At 39.1% G+C, this 16,951-nt stretch overlaps 1 protein-coding gene across 2 annotated transcripts in view; it reads left to right on the top strand.

Annotated features, from left to right (window-relative positions):
* The window catches only part of GALNT17 (polypeptide N-acetylgalactosaminyltransferase 17), a 1,233,091-nt gene that overhangs the window by 744,361 nt on the left and 471,779 nt on the right, over window positions 1-16,951 (top strand). For both annotated transcript variants that reach the window (XM_044054203.1, XM_044054202.1), the window contains exon 6: window positions 9,976-10,093. In XM_044054203.1, the coding sequence (XP_043910138.1) occupies window positions 9,976-10,093 (118 nt within the window). The remainder of the gene's footprint in view (window positions 1-9,975; window positions 10,094-16,951) is intronic.

Raw genomic sequence — 16,951 nt, forward strand, 5'->3', positions numbered from 1 at the left:
TACATACTCAACTGACTGCCTTAAAATCAGCTTATGTTTTTTTTTTTTTTTGCTGTATGGCCATTATTTTGAAATACATCTGCCGAGCTCTGCTCGATGAAATAATAATGTCTGTAGCAGGATTACTTTAGAACTGGGTCTAGTTTTCTGTAATACCATTGTTAAGGCACTATACTGAGTAGTAGTTCAAAGGAGTGCAAGAGTGCAATTTTTGCAATTTACTTAATTGATATTATTTGGTAGTTCAAGGGATTAAACTGAAAGTGTACAAGATGTCAGACAGAGGTTTTATGGCTGTAGCAGATACCCACAAAATGGAAAACAACAGTAATCTGTTCGGTCTGGTGAGAGGGCTGTTAAACATTAGCTGTACGGCATCCACTATCGTGGTGCTTGCTTTGTACAAGAGGAGCGTTCGTTATGTCTTGCAGTCATCCTGTCACCTGCTCTTCAGCAATTTCTCTCAACCACCAGAAAACTCTGAAAGGCACCACACACTTTAGTGACACACACACACACACACTTCAGAACACAGTCTGCCAACATTTTTTGGCTCCATAAATGATCAGAACACAGCCGCTCTTTGGCTTAAAAATCTGGTTGCGATAATACATAAGTACCGAAAATTGATTACTTTGCCACTACCTAATGTGACAAAATCTAAGTATGAAATACTGTTGGAAAGTGTATTAACAAACAAATCTAGACCAGTTTTAGGTCCCTCCCACATGAAAAAACATAATCAATGTAACGGTGATAAATATGAACTTTGTCAAACCCTGGCAGATGGATTAATGTCTCTAATTCCCTGGCAGATGGATTAATGTCTCTAATTCCCATGCGCTGAGCACCAGGTTGGCAAAAGCTGGTGCCGTCATGAACCACATAACCACACCTTTTATTTGCTGATAAATCTTGGTGTTAAAATGGAAAAAGTTGTTAGTTAAAACTGCTGTAGACAATGCGATTAGTGTTTCAATTCTACAGGTGCTGAAATTGGCGTATTTACTGAGACACATTTCAACATCCTGCAGTGGTGGTGCTGCGGTAGTGCCGTCGCCTCACAGTAAGACGTTGTCCCGTTCGATTCTCAGTTAGAGCGTCTTCTGCCTGGAGACATGCGTGAATGGGCGTACCTTCGTTGAAGGTTGTGCGTCAAGACTGGCAACTCGGCACGTAAAACTCAACTGTCAATCATTAGCAGACCAGAGTTCCACTGTGGCAACCCCTAACCAGGAAAAAGCCAAAAGACACAACAACTAAGAAACATTTCAACACCTTGTAAACCCTCTTGGTGAGGAATGTTAGTATACAGGGCTACAATGTGAAGAGTCACTCGAATACATTTAGAAAAATCCAGTTGTGAATGATGTAGCTCATTAAGAAAGTCCCAAGAATCCTTAACGTAAACTTTGGTGGCCTGTACCAAGGGTTATAAACACTTCCTAGGTATTCTGAAATGTTCTCTGTCTTGGTATGTTTATTTGAAATTGTGGATTCACTGGATCTTTGTGGATTTTTGGAATGGCAAATAACTTGCTAAGGCATGGGTTATTTACTTGTAGATACACAAACTCTTCTAGTGATAGTTGGTTATTTTTCTCAAGTGTTTTTAGCATCCTGTCAATTACTGCAAAATGCTTGTTAACTTCTTTTAGGGTCACAGTTTTGTAAAAATTATTATCAACTAGCATGTTTTCTATAATGTTGATATAGTCCTCTGTTTCCATTGAAACTAGCCTTTGTCAGCTTTCATAATATGTGAAGTTCTGTCCTGACTAAGTTCTGTAAGGGTAAGTTGTTCTGTCTTGGAAAGTTTGTACCATTTAAATACATTAGGTTGCTGTAAAAGACGTCTAACTTCATGCTGAGAGACACTCTGGAAAGTGTATAGGGTGGTGTTCTAAACTGGATTAAAGACACTTTTCTTAGGAATTAATCTTTGCGTTTCAAGTGTGCTAAGTGTGGATATATCATCATCATCATCCTTGTCATTATATAACAATTTAAATATATATATATATATAGAGAGAGAGAGAGAGACACACAAACATGCATGTGCACATATGTATATCTCCACATGGCTATAACTACTCATGAAAGTGAGAATTAAATGTGATTCAAAGACACAAGTTAAAAATTACTTCAAATAGAAAAAAGTGGAAGATGATGCCTTTCAGGGATATGTAAAAAACAAAAGAAATCCATGAGAACAAGGGAACTTGCTTTATGTGTATGTAATTCTGTATACATATGTTGCTGCCTTATAGCCTGTGTTGCAATTGAAATAGGTTACACACCAACCAAGTCATCTGGTTAATAATTAAATGGTTAAATGATTAAGGGCAGATTTGAGAAAATAAGCTTTTTTGAAAGGTTGGTTGAGGATTGAGGATTCTGATATTTTGCCTTTGTGTTTGTAACCCGACTGAAGAATCCCTAGAACATGAAAAGGCAGTTATGAGAGCATAAGATGCTAAGTAGTTAGTTACACTCTCCAAAAGGCACAGAAATAAACAAACCAGATGTACAATGTGATCCTTTTATGATATCACAACCTGTTCTGCAGGAATTAGCAACACGTGAGTATTTAGTTGCCAAGAGTTGGGTGGCACAATGCCAGGGTAATCCTATGGCTAGGCCTGTAAAGGGCCCAGGGCCATTAGCCTAGTACACACCTATGAACCTATAAGATGAAAAATTGTGCACACTGACAATTTTACTGGAATATCGGTGCCTTCCAACCAATATTAAAAAGCAGTTTTAATTCCGAAGATTCAAGTGTGCTCAATAGTTCCCTACATTACACTACGTATGAGAAATAAAAGAAACGTTAATGCATGTACTGATGTGATGCTTACTTTATTATGTGGAATAAAGGGGAGAACAGAAATATAAAATGGATGCCATTCAACATTTTGATCACTGTTGCAGTAGCCCAAGTTGTACAAGTTATGTCCTGCCAAGGATATGACTGCCAGACAGCTTTCAAAGGCACCTTCCATCTACCCCGAACTTCTGATGGGCATCTGGAGTGCTGCATAAAAGCAGTGGTTAAGGCATCAAAAGCTTCAGAGCTCTCTTGCTGCTGAAGTGCATTCCCTCTGTGGGCTTTGTTGAACTGATGGTTGGCTAACAATCCTTCAAGGCTGGACAGACAAGTACCCTTCTCAGAAAACCATCCACTACATAATATTTGAGAGTTAAATCAATGTTTTTCTTGTTTGAAATATTTATGTAAAATGTTTGGTTATAGACTTTCTTGACAGGTAAAGGGAGTTTAACTTGGGGGGGAAAACTGTGTAAAATTCTGCTTTCTTTATTTTTTTCTGAATTTATTTGTAGAATAATTATGTGCAGGGCAGGATATTGTACTTTTCGGGATTGTCACTGAAATTTAGACCTCAAAACCTGACATTTTCTATCAGGAGGTTTAATGACCCACACAGGTTCCACAACCCACTTTTCAGGTTTCTTTCTTGGCTTAAGGATAAGCAGTTGTCAGTCTGCTTGGTTCTTCCTTCTCCTGTCTGCAACAAGAAGAAACTTTCCCAGGAGTCTTGAGTCTTCAGGTGTCAGGCCAGCTTCCTCACTGGCTCAGATGCTGATTGATGACTCCACCGTGGCAGGACTTGGTTCTTCAGACTGGTCATCATTTTATTTTGGCCTGCCTGGTGTAGCTCCTTGGGAAGCTATTAAGGACTGAGAGTTAGACACTTCCTCTGTGGTTGTAAGGTTGTCCTCATCAGGCAAGAGAGAACTGCTTTTGTCAGTCTTGGGAGAAGGGCACAGTTGAAGTCTTACCATACTGCCTGGCTAAGGTGGCTGATTCCTGGGCTAGTGCCCCTAAAAAAGTTCACTCTTTTTACAGGGATCTCCTAGGAAAAGAAAGCAAAAAGTTTAAGAATGATTCTTCTCCTGTTTCTTTAGCTATGGACAGGGAAGACTTACTGGGATCATACCTCTCAACTGTCCCTGATTTTCAGGGACGTCCCTGATTTTGACTCAAATTTTAGCTCTGTACCTCGTAATCCTTCCTAAAACTAGAGACTTTTGGAAGAAAGGTGGTGAATCACACTTAATGAATAATGACAATAATTAAGAGTTATAGACTTCTTTTACTTCAGAAAATGTGTATTAATTTATATGCTCTGATTCTGTCAATGTTTCAAGTTAATAGCACTAATATTTTAAAAGTGTCCCTGATTGTCCCTGATTTTTTCTTGACTTGTCCCTGATTCTGTTGAAATTTATCCCCGATTGGTTGAGAGGTCTGGGATTTACTAAGGGATTACTATCTGTTTTTAATATTTTAAACCCAGATTTTCACTGACTTTAAATATGAAAAGTAGAAAGATTGTCCTCAAATCCTGACATTAATACCCAGTCAAAAGAGCAGGGAATCAAACTTGAATGTTTTTTCGTCAGTAAATTCTCCACAAGCTTGAACAGTCAGATTCTGAGGAGAGTTTTCCTTTGGATTTCCCTCCAGAAGAGTTTTCCTTTTCTTACACTATAGGCAAAATGACAGTTTTCTTTCACTGGGAAAATAATGAAATCACTGTCTCACAGCAAAAGTAATATGATTTGTTTTAACCTGATTTTCCTTTGGCTGTAGTTGTCCCTCCTGTTTTATCAGCTGTAAAGGATGTTTTCTTTTACAGTCTGCCTGATGGTCAACTTCCTGCTTCTAAAAAGTCTGATGGGTTATACAGAACAGGTCAGATACATAAAATATCTGTTTTCCAATCCCAAATGTGATCCTGAAGTTATATTCTTATCAGAGTCATCATCTCCCAGGCTTATTGTGAATGCTAGCCCCATTCCCCCTGATGAGGATGGGAAAGCTTTTGACTGATTTGGGAAGAAATTTTATTTTTCTGCTACTTTAACTTTCAGAATTCTGTGTTGCAATGTTCGCATGTTAATTTTTTTACCAGTTTCTTTTGAGAACGTAAGAAAGTTAATTGTAACTTTCCTTCTTCAGAGGTTAACGCTTAAATTCTTTAATTGTTTCTGCTTCTCAGATAAACAGACACTTTTTAAAGTGCTCTTGTAATTCTGCTGATGCTATTTCCAGAACTGCTGCTATTGGTTTCGTTATGATAACATTTGCTTGGTTATGTTTTCAAAACTTACCAGAAGATGTTAAAGCTGATATTTTAAATGCTCCCTTTGACAAAGATGTTCTATTTGTCCTTCTGTGCTGAAGTCCTAAAAAGATTTGATAAAAGAGGGGACTTAATTCTATGGCTACCTAAATCTTTCAACCTTCTTTTTCAAAGTTAAGTAAAAATGTTCCTTTTACTTCAGGACCCTTTACAGGAAGCAGAATAAACAGTGTCAGCAATGTTCAAATGACCATACTAAAAAAAAAGTAATGACAAGGAGACTAAGAGAAGAACAGGGGAGCCTTCTAGAACCAGTGACAGTACAAAAAGTCAGGATGACTGCTTGCACATTCAAGCATTCCCTCTCTCCCACACTGACAATCCTTTAAACTTGTTCCACAGTCTAGGCCTTCATCTTCTCTAGGAGCATCAGAATATTTCAGACAAGTGGGTTCTGAAAATCATATAACGGGGATATAGATGGCAATGGGAATCTCTTCCCCCCTTTTTAGGGGAATTCACCCTCATCCTGTAAACCAAATATTCCTGTTTCCTCCAGTTCTGGAGAACATATTGACTCAGTGGATTATAGAACTAGTGCCCTCAGATCAGATAGGCAAAGGTTTTTCTTCAAGGATCTTTCTGGTGTCAAAGAAAGAAGGAAATTGTAGACCATTCCTAGACTTCTCCTTTCTCCAGTTCTGTGTCAGGGTCTCAACATTCAAAATATTATTCCCCCAAACTTTTCACTCATACCCTCCTCGGTTTCATAGTAACATTAGACTTATAAGATGTGTATCATCTCATATGAATTTGCAAATAATTCAGATGTTTCTGAAGATTTTCCATATATGGCTTCTATTATCTGTTCACTGCCTTACCCTTTATTCTGTTGACTGCACCTAGGGCATTTAAAAAGTCAGTCCAAATAAATAAGACGATTAAAGTGACCTATTTTCATTGTTGTTTTTTATGATTAAAGTGAGTATACTCTCAGCCTTTGACGTCTTATTATTTATTTGGACTGATTTTTTTGGATGTGTCTGGTTCCACCACATTCTATTTTTTGTTGGCATTTAAAAAGTGTCTGGCTCCAGTAATTGCTTACTTCAGACATCATGGCATTCCTGTCTTTCCTTATTTGGATGATTGTCTTATGTTTGCAGTCTCTTTTTTCCAAATGTTAAGATTCTCCAATACGTGACAATAAACTCCTCCTCATTTGGGTGTTTCAAATGCAATTATTGAAATCATTTCTCATCCCTTCCCACAGAACCATTTTTGGGGATGTCTTCTGGAAACTTCCATAGGAAGTTTTTTTTTTTCTTCCACTGGATAAATAAGAACTGTACAAAGAAATCATCATGAACTTTTCCAACCAAACCTTGACATCTACCAGGGAATTGCTCAAGATTTTAGGTGTTGTGGTCTCTATGATCATCATAATTCCCTTGGCCAGACTTCACATGAGAAAAATTCAGTGGCACCTTATACCCATATTATCACACCGTCAACACCCTTTATTTTTTTTCAGATTCCAGATCTGGGGTTTATGAGGCAGGAGGTATTGCAATGGATAGACTAGTTCTCTTTCAGCCCAAATATTCTCTTTTTCCTTCCACCTCTGCTTCAATCTGTTATAATAGATGTTGCAGACATTGTTTGGGGGCTGTATCCAAAGGTGTGAAAATAAATGCAAGGCCTGTGAAACAAGCAGGAAAAACAAAACACAAAAATATCAAAGGAATGCTGGTAGTAATCAGTGGTTTAGCAGCCTTAAATCATCTCTGGTATCCAGGACCTCTGCAGATTTTAAGACAGCACCACAGTGATATGATGTATAAAAAACAAGAGGGTACCAGATCTTTACCTTCTTTGCATACTTGTCATGATGACCTGGGATGTGGCTGAATTTGTCTCTTCAGGCCTCATACATTCTTTCAGAGTAAAGCTTTATAGCACACAAGCTGAACAGGACCAGTACATGCTTTCACAAATAGAAACTGCACCCTGGGGGGAGGGGGGGGGTCTTTCAGGACTTGATTCAAATGTGGGGAACACCTCAACTAGGTTATAGCCTCCTTTCAAAACAGTCAGAGATTCTGCTTCAGGATTCCTTGAAAACAGACCTGGAAGGCAAAAGCCTGTCATGCCTGTGGGCTGGAATTTTCCTGTATTATTTTCCACCCTTTCCACTGATACCAAGGGTTCTTCTAAAGACCCAAAAATGCTCTTCAAAGATAATGGTGACTCTCTTTTGGCTCAGACATTAGTGTTTTTCCTTCTTTTGAAATTGGCCAAGGACAATCACCACAGCCCAACTCAAAGACTGAATTTACTCACACAAAACTGAGATTGTTTGATACATCCCAACCTGAAAATACGTCAATTAACTGCCTGGATGATAGAGTTTTGATACCCTTTAGGGATTTTGTTTCTAAAGATCACTTCAGTAGGCTCAAAGACAGTGTAAAATCAATGCAGAATCCAAGGTAGTAATGAAAACTTTGTTAATGAAAAACAATGTTTTATTGTTTTTCACAATAAACAAAGTTTTTATTACAGCCTTGAATTCTGCATTGATTTTACACTCCCTTTGGGCCTACTGAACTGTAGTGCCGTTCTTCCTCTTTTTCCCTACACTGGAGTATGGGTTTGTGCAGCACTTTAATTTATTGTTTTTTTCTAAAGATATACAACCGGTAACAACTAAAGGAGGTTAAAAATTGCTACTAGCAAATGAGATATTTGCAAGGGGAAGAGAATTTCTAGTTGGTGCTACACTAAGAACCAGGATCCTTTTAAGGCCCTTATGCCTCTGTTTCTAGAATATTTCTGTGAGTTATCCTCAAGCTTTTCTTACTCTATCAGAATTCATCTTTCAGCTATTTCTGCTTGTCTACCATTAGACCCCCCATAAGAATTCATTTTCAGCAATTTCTGCTTGTGTATTATTAGAACCCTCTTTCTTCCTGCCCTCAAGTCAAGCAGTTTTTGAAAAGGGTTTTACATATCCATTCTCTTAGAAAACTAGGTGGCTCATCTTTGTGATTTTAGCTTTGTGTTTGAAAAACTAACACTTCTTCCGTTTGAATGAGTTTATCAGGCTAATTTGACATTGTTACCTTGGGAAATGGTGTTACTTATTGTATGGACATCTGCAAGAAGAATATCTGAGTTACACAAGCAGCAGCCCTACTGCACATTGTTTGAGAACAAATGCTTCTTTTATGTCTAAAGTGGTTTTAGAGTTTACCTTGAATCAATCTGTTAATCCCTCTGTATTCTTTCCAAAGCCTAAAAATAAGGGAGAGAGAATCTTAGTACTCTGGTTGTCCACAGGCAGCTCAGATACTGCTTGTATAGAATAAAATCCTGAGCAGTTATTTGTTTCTTAGGAACTTAAGAATAAAAGGAAATCATTGTCAAAGCAGACATTTCCTATAGCGCTGTCTAATGTTATTTCATTTTGCTATACTCATCATAACAAGCCATTTCCAGGCAGGATTAGAGCCCATTCTACGAGGGCTTTGGCAACTTTTGTGGCTTTTTGGAAAGGTGTGGACTGTAGGGGTAGCAACATTGTCCTCTGTACATATCTTCTGAAAGCATTAAAAAATTGATTATTTTTCCAGGTTCAGAATACGCTTTGCTAGGATCATTCTCCAGTAACTTCCAGATCCTTAAATTCTTCTACCTCTTTATATTATCCTAAGCTTTGGTAATCTACCCATAAAGCTTAGGGGCTACTCCAACAGTGATCTAAATGATAAGCAATAATACAGTTGTACAAGTTAGCGTTGCAATAGATCACTGTTGCAATAATGCTCCCCTCCTGTCGGTACCCCTTTATTTGTTTGAGGTGTATTGTCGGTATATGAATGCATAAACTCCATTGTATATAGTTTCATATGTTTATAGATTGATTTTTTTCATTTCCTAGCATTTTTCCTTTCATGGCTCTACCCTTTCTTCTTAAGGCAAGAAAGTTCAAAAGCCTTTGGTGTGCCCTAACCACTGCTTTTCTGGAACTCTCCTATATCCCCACAGCAATATGGGTATGTGGAAGGTGCTCTTTGGAAAGCTGGGCAGTGAGCATATCCTATGCAGGATAAAACTCACAGCTCAGGATACTGTAAGAATGATATATTAGAACAGCTACTGCTGTGGTATGTTTGCTTTCACAACTGTACTTTTCTATCTGGCTCAATAAAAGAATACCAGCTTTACGAACGCTAGCAGCGGTATTAACACCCCCTAGCAGCAAAGGTTAAAGGACAACTCTGTAGATAGTTTTAGTATAGAACAATGGCTGCCTGTTTGATTGAAAGTCCAACACTCATTAGAAAGAAACATAAATCAAATATTTTAAGTGAGTGAATAAAGTTGTGCAATAAGAGTTGCTGTAAGTTAGTCACTTATAGACAAGTATTTATGACTAGTGCATATGTAATAGGATTAAATCAGGTCATAATTAAACTACAGTAAAACATTTATCACCGGATTACAGATATTCAGCAGAACTTCATAGTACGTCATAATATTTCTGTTGACTAGAAAGAGAGGAAGCAAAAATGCTGTTTTGCACTCAGAACCTGCATGTATAAATCAGAATAAGGAGGTTTGTCTGTATGCTTGATTAAAATATTCTGTGCACTTATTTTTATATGCACTTATTTTTATAAAACAGTTTGTCACCATAATGGGGAAATTAGCTTGTTTACAATTTTCTTTCTGAGTTATTTTCTTTCATCATTCTTTACCATTTAACATAGCATAATCTACATTTCAAATTAAATGTAAGCAATCTTATCATATAATATTTCTTTTCAGAATATGTGACCTAGTAATTTATATTTTACAGGACTCCTGCAATGATTGGCTGTTCATTTGTAGTGAACAGGAAATTCTTTGGAGAGATTGGTCTGCTGGACCCTGGAATGGATGTCTATGGCGGGGAAAACATAGAACTTGGAATTAAGGTTTGTGGTTTGTTTTTAATCTATGTGAAATGACAAGGCACAAAAGAACCACTGTGTTAAAAATGAAAAAAAAAGTATTTCATCTTACTGTTTTAAGTGAATTACTACTGTTGCTGCAAAAATTAAAATAGTTAACTTGTTTTTAATTTGTTCTCTTCCAAATGGTCAGTGGTGGTTGCCTAACAGGTGTGATTATGCTTCGTGCATTGCATTCCATGTTACAGAAATATAACAGTTTTGAAATCCTTCAGATGATTATTTGTAATCACTTTGGATGAGAACACTTAAAATTACTTGTATTTGTTTCAGAAAACATTTCCAGATTATCTCTAAATGCAATGTAGCAAGTCAATTTTTCATTGTAAAACAAAAAAAAAACACAAGGCAAGGCATTCTATAGCTATGTCAAGAATCTAAATGGCAATGCTCAGATCTGCTCTTTGTTACAACAGAATGGCATTAAATATACTGATCCCAAGGACATTGCCAATATCCTAGCAGATCGATTCAGTGCCAACTTCACCCCTCTCTCACCCCCTAAAGGGCCCATCTCTGTACCGAAAGATTGCCAAATTCACGGCCACACAGGTAAAAACCGCACTCTCCAAAACTAAGAATACAGCATCCATAGGACCAGATGACATCCCAGGCTGAGTACTACATGAACTACAAAATGAACTGGCACCTCACCTGTCATGTTTAATCATAGCCTCACCTCAGGCTTTGTGCCCACTGAGTGGCGCACAGCTACAGTTATCCCACTCCACAAGGGGGGATCCACCTTGGATCCTGGGAACTACCGTCCCATCAGTCTGATGAGCCTGATCTGCAAGGCCATGGAACGTATTATCATGGAATGTATAAACAAAGACAATGGCAACCTTCAAACACTGGACCACACCCAGTCTGGGTTCGTGAAGGGCCAATCGTGTCTCCTGAACCTGATTGACTTCTTCAAATCAGTCTTCAGAGCCGTGGATAAGGGTAAGGCAGTCCCCACAGCCAATCTGGACTTTGCCAAGGCTTTCAACACCATCCCCCACTCTGGAATAAAAGATAAACTTAATAAGCTGGGCATAAATCCCTACATCACTCGATGGGTTGCCAACTGGCTTACTGACAGAACCCACACTGTAAGAGTAGCTGACTCCAAATCCAGCTCCAGACACGTGACAAGTGGAGTACCTCAGGGTTCAATTCTGGGACTGCTCTTGTTTGGCATATACTTCTCTGAAGTACAGGCCAACACTAAGGGACTCTGGCTAACAAATTTTGCAGATGACTGCAAACTGGGAGCCACTATTGAATACCTAAATGATGTGTATATTCTACAAAAGGGCCTTACAGAAACAGATGCTTGGTGCCAGAGCCATGGGCTCAAGCTCAATGCCAAGAAGTGTATAGTTATCCCCTTTGGTAAAAAACATGTACCCATGAATTACCACATAGGTGCCAGTACACTAAACACCGAAAGTGTGATAAGAAACTTAGGAACACAGGTGGACAGTGGTCTCACCTTTGATAACCACATTGCCACAACAGTCAGGAAATCCTTCTTTGTGACACACCTCATCACTAAGGGCTTTTCATCCAGAAAAAAGGAGGTCATTGTCCCGCTGTACTCATCCCTCATTAGACCCATCATAGAGTACAACGCCCCATTTGGTATGTACTTCACAAGACATCTGCAACAACTGGAAATGATGCAGACACAACTCATTAAAAGAATCACAGGCCTAAAGCAGATGCTCTATGCTGACCGACTAAAGAAAACTCCAACTATACTCTGTTACATATTGTCTACTCAGAGGCAATCTCTGCTTAACATACAAGGCCATGTCAAACCCAGAGCTATTGGACATGCTACACTTAAAGAAATCCCAATCCATCAAAGTCACACACTCCAGGGACCTAAGCCTTGTCATCACAATGAACAAAGCATGCTGGAGGGATAGATTCCTGACCCAGAGACTCCCCATACTCTAGAATAAACTGCCCATACATGCCAAGCCGAGCACCTCCTTGGCCCTCTTCAAAAGGAACCTTGACTGGATGGGAGATAGGAAATTTACCCCAGGGATCACGTCAGTCACCCTGCTAGACAGGGGTCCAGGAAAGTAAATATTGTGGCAAGAAATAGCCAGGGAATTGTTATGGCTAGGCTAGTACAGTCCCTAGGGCCGATAGTCTAGTACCACCCTATGAACCATCTTTGAATTAATTTAATTTGTAAATCCTAAGAAATTTTTTTAAATGCAGGGAATCCTGTCTCAATCTGTTTCCTCTGCAGACCTGAGAAAGAAGTCCTCATTGCTTTTTCAGTGGTATTACATTTGTACAGGAATGTGTCAATCTGTCAACAGTAATTTTAGGGAAGGTAAAATGTCAAATTAAATTTGCCAAAACTACTTCAACACTAGAGGAGAATTCAGCTTTCCCCTTTGTTGTACAACTTTAGAGTTGTTATATTTACATTTTGGGTGTGTAGAGCTGACTCCCCATATTAGGAATTCAGGTGGGCTTGCCCCTCTGCAAAAAAAGATCATTTCCAAGGTTCATTTGCAGTAGTTTAATTGTATTTTGGTGGATTTATCATCAGACAAATATGAGTCATTCTGTCAGCATGAATCCCATTTGTACATGGATACAGCAGTGGAATGCTGTACAATATCATAAGGTAAACCTGTAGATGCATCACATGCATTACCAGGCTATAATTCATGCCACACCTTTCGGCCTCCTAACCTGGATCAAAACACTAAAGGTGGAGGAATGTCCATATCCATTAAGGATATCCACATCTCCAGGCTAGTTGCTCAGCATAATGCATCCGAGATTATCCAAGTGCAACTAACTCTAGGCAAGACCGCAATCCAAATTGTAACTTGCTATAGATCCCCCACCATGCCCCAGGATTCCCACTCATCATTTCTTGACACATTGGAAAATATTAGGGTACAAACCAATACCCTAATAATTGGTGATTTCAACTACCCCACCATTAACTAGGAAAACTAATCATGTACCAACTCTTTTGCTCAACGTTTTCTGGAATTCATAAATTCCAAAGCCTTGGATCAACTTATCCACATCCCCACCAGGGGCAGCAATATCCTAGACCTGGTCATTACCAACATGGGCAACCAGTGTTCCACACCAGAGGTCATTTCCTCATTGGTCAGATCCGACCACAAGCTAATCACCCTAGACATCCTCATCCCACCCCACCCCCCATTAGGGAAATCATCGTAAAAAAATTCTTCAAAGCCAGATTCACGCTTCTTAAGACAGAAGTGGCAAACTTCACGACACCCATGCGGACAGGCAATAGAGGTACGACTGCTGAATCCTACACAAATGCACTTTATAAGCACTTACACAAGTGCATGGATCGTGCTATCCCTAACAGAACCAAGATGCTATCCTCCAAAAAAAGGAAGCCAATCTGATGGTCCCTTGCCATAAACAAACTCTACAAAAGAAGAAAGAAACTGTTGCAAAAAAAAGAGTAAAATCCTATGATTGGAGGAACTCACTGGTCACCCTTAGTAAGAAGCTGAGATCCCTCATAAAATCCTCCAAAGCTAGTTACGAAAACAAAATCACCAATGATTCTAAAGACAACCACAAAGCATTCTATAGCTATGTCAAGAATCTCAATGGCAACACTCAGATCTGCTCTGAGTTACAGCACAATGGCACTAAATATACAGAACCAACTGATATTGCCAACATCCTGGCAGATGGGTTCAGTGATAACTTTACCCCCCTCTCACCCCCTAAAGGGCCCATCTCTATACCAGAAGAATGCAAAGTTCCTGTAATCACTGCTGCACAGGTAAAAAAACACACTCTCCAAAGCCAAGAACACAGCATCCATGGGACCTGACAACATCCCAGGCTGCATTCTACATGAACTACATAATGAACTGGCACCTCACCTAAGCACCATGTTCAATCATAGCCTCACCTCAGGCTTTGTGCCAACTGAATCATGCACAGCAACGGTTATCCCACTAAACAAAGAGGGAGCCACCATGGACCCTGGGAACTACTGCCCCATTAGCTTAACGAGCCTAGTCTGCAAGGCCATGGAACGTATCATCATGGAAATTATAAACAAAGACATTGGTAATCTCCAAACTCTGGACCCCACCCAGTTCAGGTTTGTAAAAGGCACATCATGTCTCCTAAACCTGATAGACTTCTTTGAAGCAGTCACCAAAGCCGTAGACAAGGGTAAGGTGGTTCACACAGCCTATCTAGATCTTGCCAAGGCTTTTGACACCATCCCCCACTTGGAATTATAGATAAACTCACTAATCTAGTTCTAAATCCCTATGTCACAAGATGAGTTGCCAACTGGCTCACTGGCAGAACCCACACTGTGAAAGTAGCTGATTCCAAATCCGACTTCAGTCCAGTGACAAGTGGAGTACCACAGGGTTCAGTCGTGGATCCTCTCCTGTTTGGTATCTACTTTTCTGAAGTACAGGCTAACACAGAAGGTCTTTGGCTAGCAAAGTTTGCAAATAACTGCAAAATAGGAGCCATAATTGAAACTCCTAATGATGTGGACATCCTACAAAAGGGCCTCACTGAGACAGATGCCCGGTGTCAAAGCCATGGCCTCAAGCTCAATGCCAAAAAGTGCATTGCCATCCCCTTTGGTAAACACTCTGTACCCATGAGCTACCACATAGGTCATAGTCTACTTAACACTGAAAGTGTGATAAGAAACCTTGGGACACAGGTGGACAGTAGTCTCACCTTTGATAATCACATCACCACAGTAGTTAGGAAATCCTTCTACATGGCACACCTCATCACAAAAGGTTTCTCATGCAGGAAAAAAGAAGTCATTGTTCTCCTCTACCCATCACTCATTAGACCCATTATAGAGTACAGCACCCCTTTTGGTATGTACCTCATAAGACATCTGCAACAACTGGAAAGGCTGCAGAAATACCTCACAAAGAGGATTACCAGCCTCAAACAGATGCCCTTAGCAGACCATCTTAAAAAACTCCAGCTTTACTCCGTTGCATATCGCCTACTCAGAGGTGATCTCTGCCTAACATACAAAGCTATGTCAAACCCAGAGCTGTTGGACATGCAACCTTGTCACCGCAATAAACAGAACATGCTGGAGGGATAAATTCCTGTCCCAGAGACTTCCCATACTCTGGAACAAACTACCTGTCTTTATCAAACAAAGCTCCTCATTAGCACTCTTCAAGATAAATCTTGATGATTGGATGGGAAATAGGAAATTCACCCCATGGATCCACCTCTGTGGCTCTGCTCGACAGGGGCACAGGAAAATAATTTTCTTGGGTGGCGAAAGCCAGGGTACTTTTTTGGTTAGGCTTATATAGGCCCTAGAGCCAATAACCTAGCACCTACCTATGAACCTATATGCATCTGCTTACCTATAAACACAGCAAGAGAATAATAAGGTAAAGAATTGCATTAAGTGTCGCCCATTTTTCATTATCAGTGGCTGCCTATACATGTGATTAGATATACATAACACTAACATCACTTTTTTGGTTGGGGGTTTGTTACTGTAACTCTCTCCTTTTAGAGTGGCTGTGATATAATTTTTTGGGTGGGTTTTAGCTGTCTTTTCTTCTCTGATGTCAAGACTCTTGTACATGTTCTTTTCGGAGGTTTTGCACTGTGCCCATGTGCATCTTGCCTTTGGCGGAGCACTGGACAGTTAAGTTTTATATCTATATTTGTAGAGGAGGTGTTTTCTTCTGTCTGTATTATAACTGCATGATCCTGAGTGTTTTCTCTATAAGGAATCATATAAGTTTCATTGAATTTGATCATTTCTGCCAGTGATTTTAACACATTTGAGATTATGAATGTTCAGTTATATGCAGTGTTTCCATCTGGTCAGGTACGTCCTGGAGGATGGGAGAATGGTACAAATGTGTATGAGCTAAAGAAATAAGAACAGCCTGTGTGGAAAATACCTTGCATCTCCTATTTGTTGATCAATGAGTGTGCCAGATGTGACACAATTAAACAAAAATAATGATGCATTCTTCTGGCATGCTGCATACCAGCATAAATAAAATGTATCATGCCGTACACGCCACTGAGATTTGTTGCTGTCATCCTTAAAATCATTTGTAAAGTATGCAGCACTTTTTTTGGATTATTGATATGAGACATATTTATGCCGCCAAATATGATGTTTTGACATGAATGCTCACAGAAAGTATACTTTTTAAATTTGTTTTAAACTTAATGTAATACCTTTTTTATATGTTTCTGTTTTTCCTGACATGGAAACCATTTTTTTTTCTATCTGTGCTGATCGATGACAATCAGTAATGTAATTTCGAAGGAGTCGGTGTGGAGTATTTATTTTAATTTCAATCTTTTTTTTTTTTTTTTTTCAAAATTAGCACTGATTGTGTAATAACAACAAATTTGGATTTCTGAGATTTTTGAGGCATTACTCTCACCTGAGCACTCATATGGTTGTTTGCTGCTTCCAAGTACGGATTTTTCTATTTTATTCTTTTGGAGAAGGAATAGACAATCAGATGGCACGATTCAGAGGACTGAGCCCCATGCCATCATATAATTAGAGATTACTACTTGCTCAAAAAAGATTTGTAAAGTTTCAGTAAAAGCAGCGGTACCACTCTATTCACTAAATGATTAACTTCATATGGAATCATCATTTCATACTAAAAAATGTAGTAGGAATAAAAATCTCAAATACTTTTATAAAATGTTAATGTGACATTGCACCCTCTTCATGAAAGATGTACACATACAGCAATCCCTGGTATAATTTAGCATTCATCTGACATGTTAATGCCCCACCAAGAAACA

The sequence above is a fragment of the Protopterus annectens genome, chromosome 13.part0 (genome assembly GCF_019279795.1).
Source record: "Protopterus annectens isolate FY-2018-M chromosome 13.part0, PAN1.0, whole genome shotgun sequence".
NCBI lineage: Eukaryota > Metazoa > Chordata > Ceratodontiformes > Protopteridae > Protopterus > Protopterus annectens.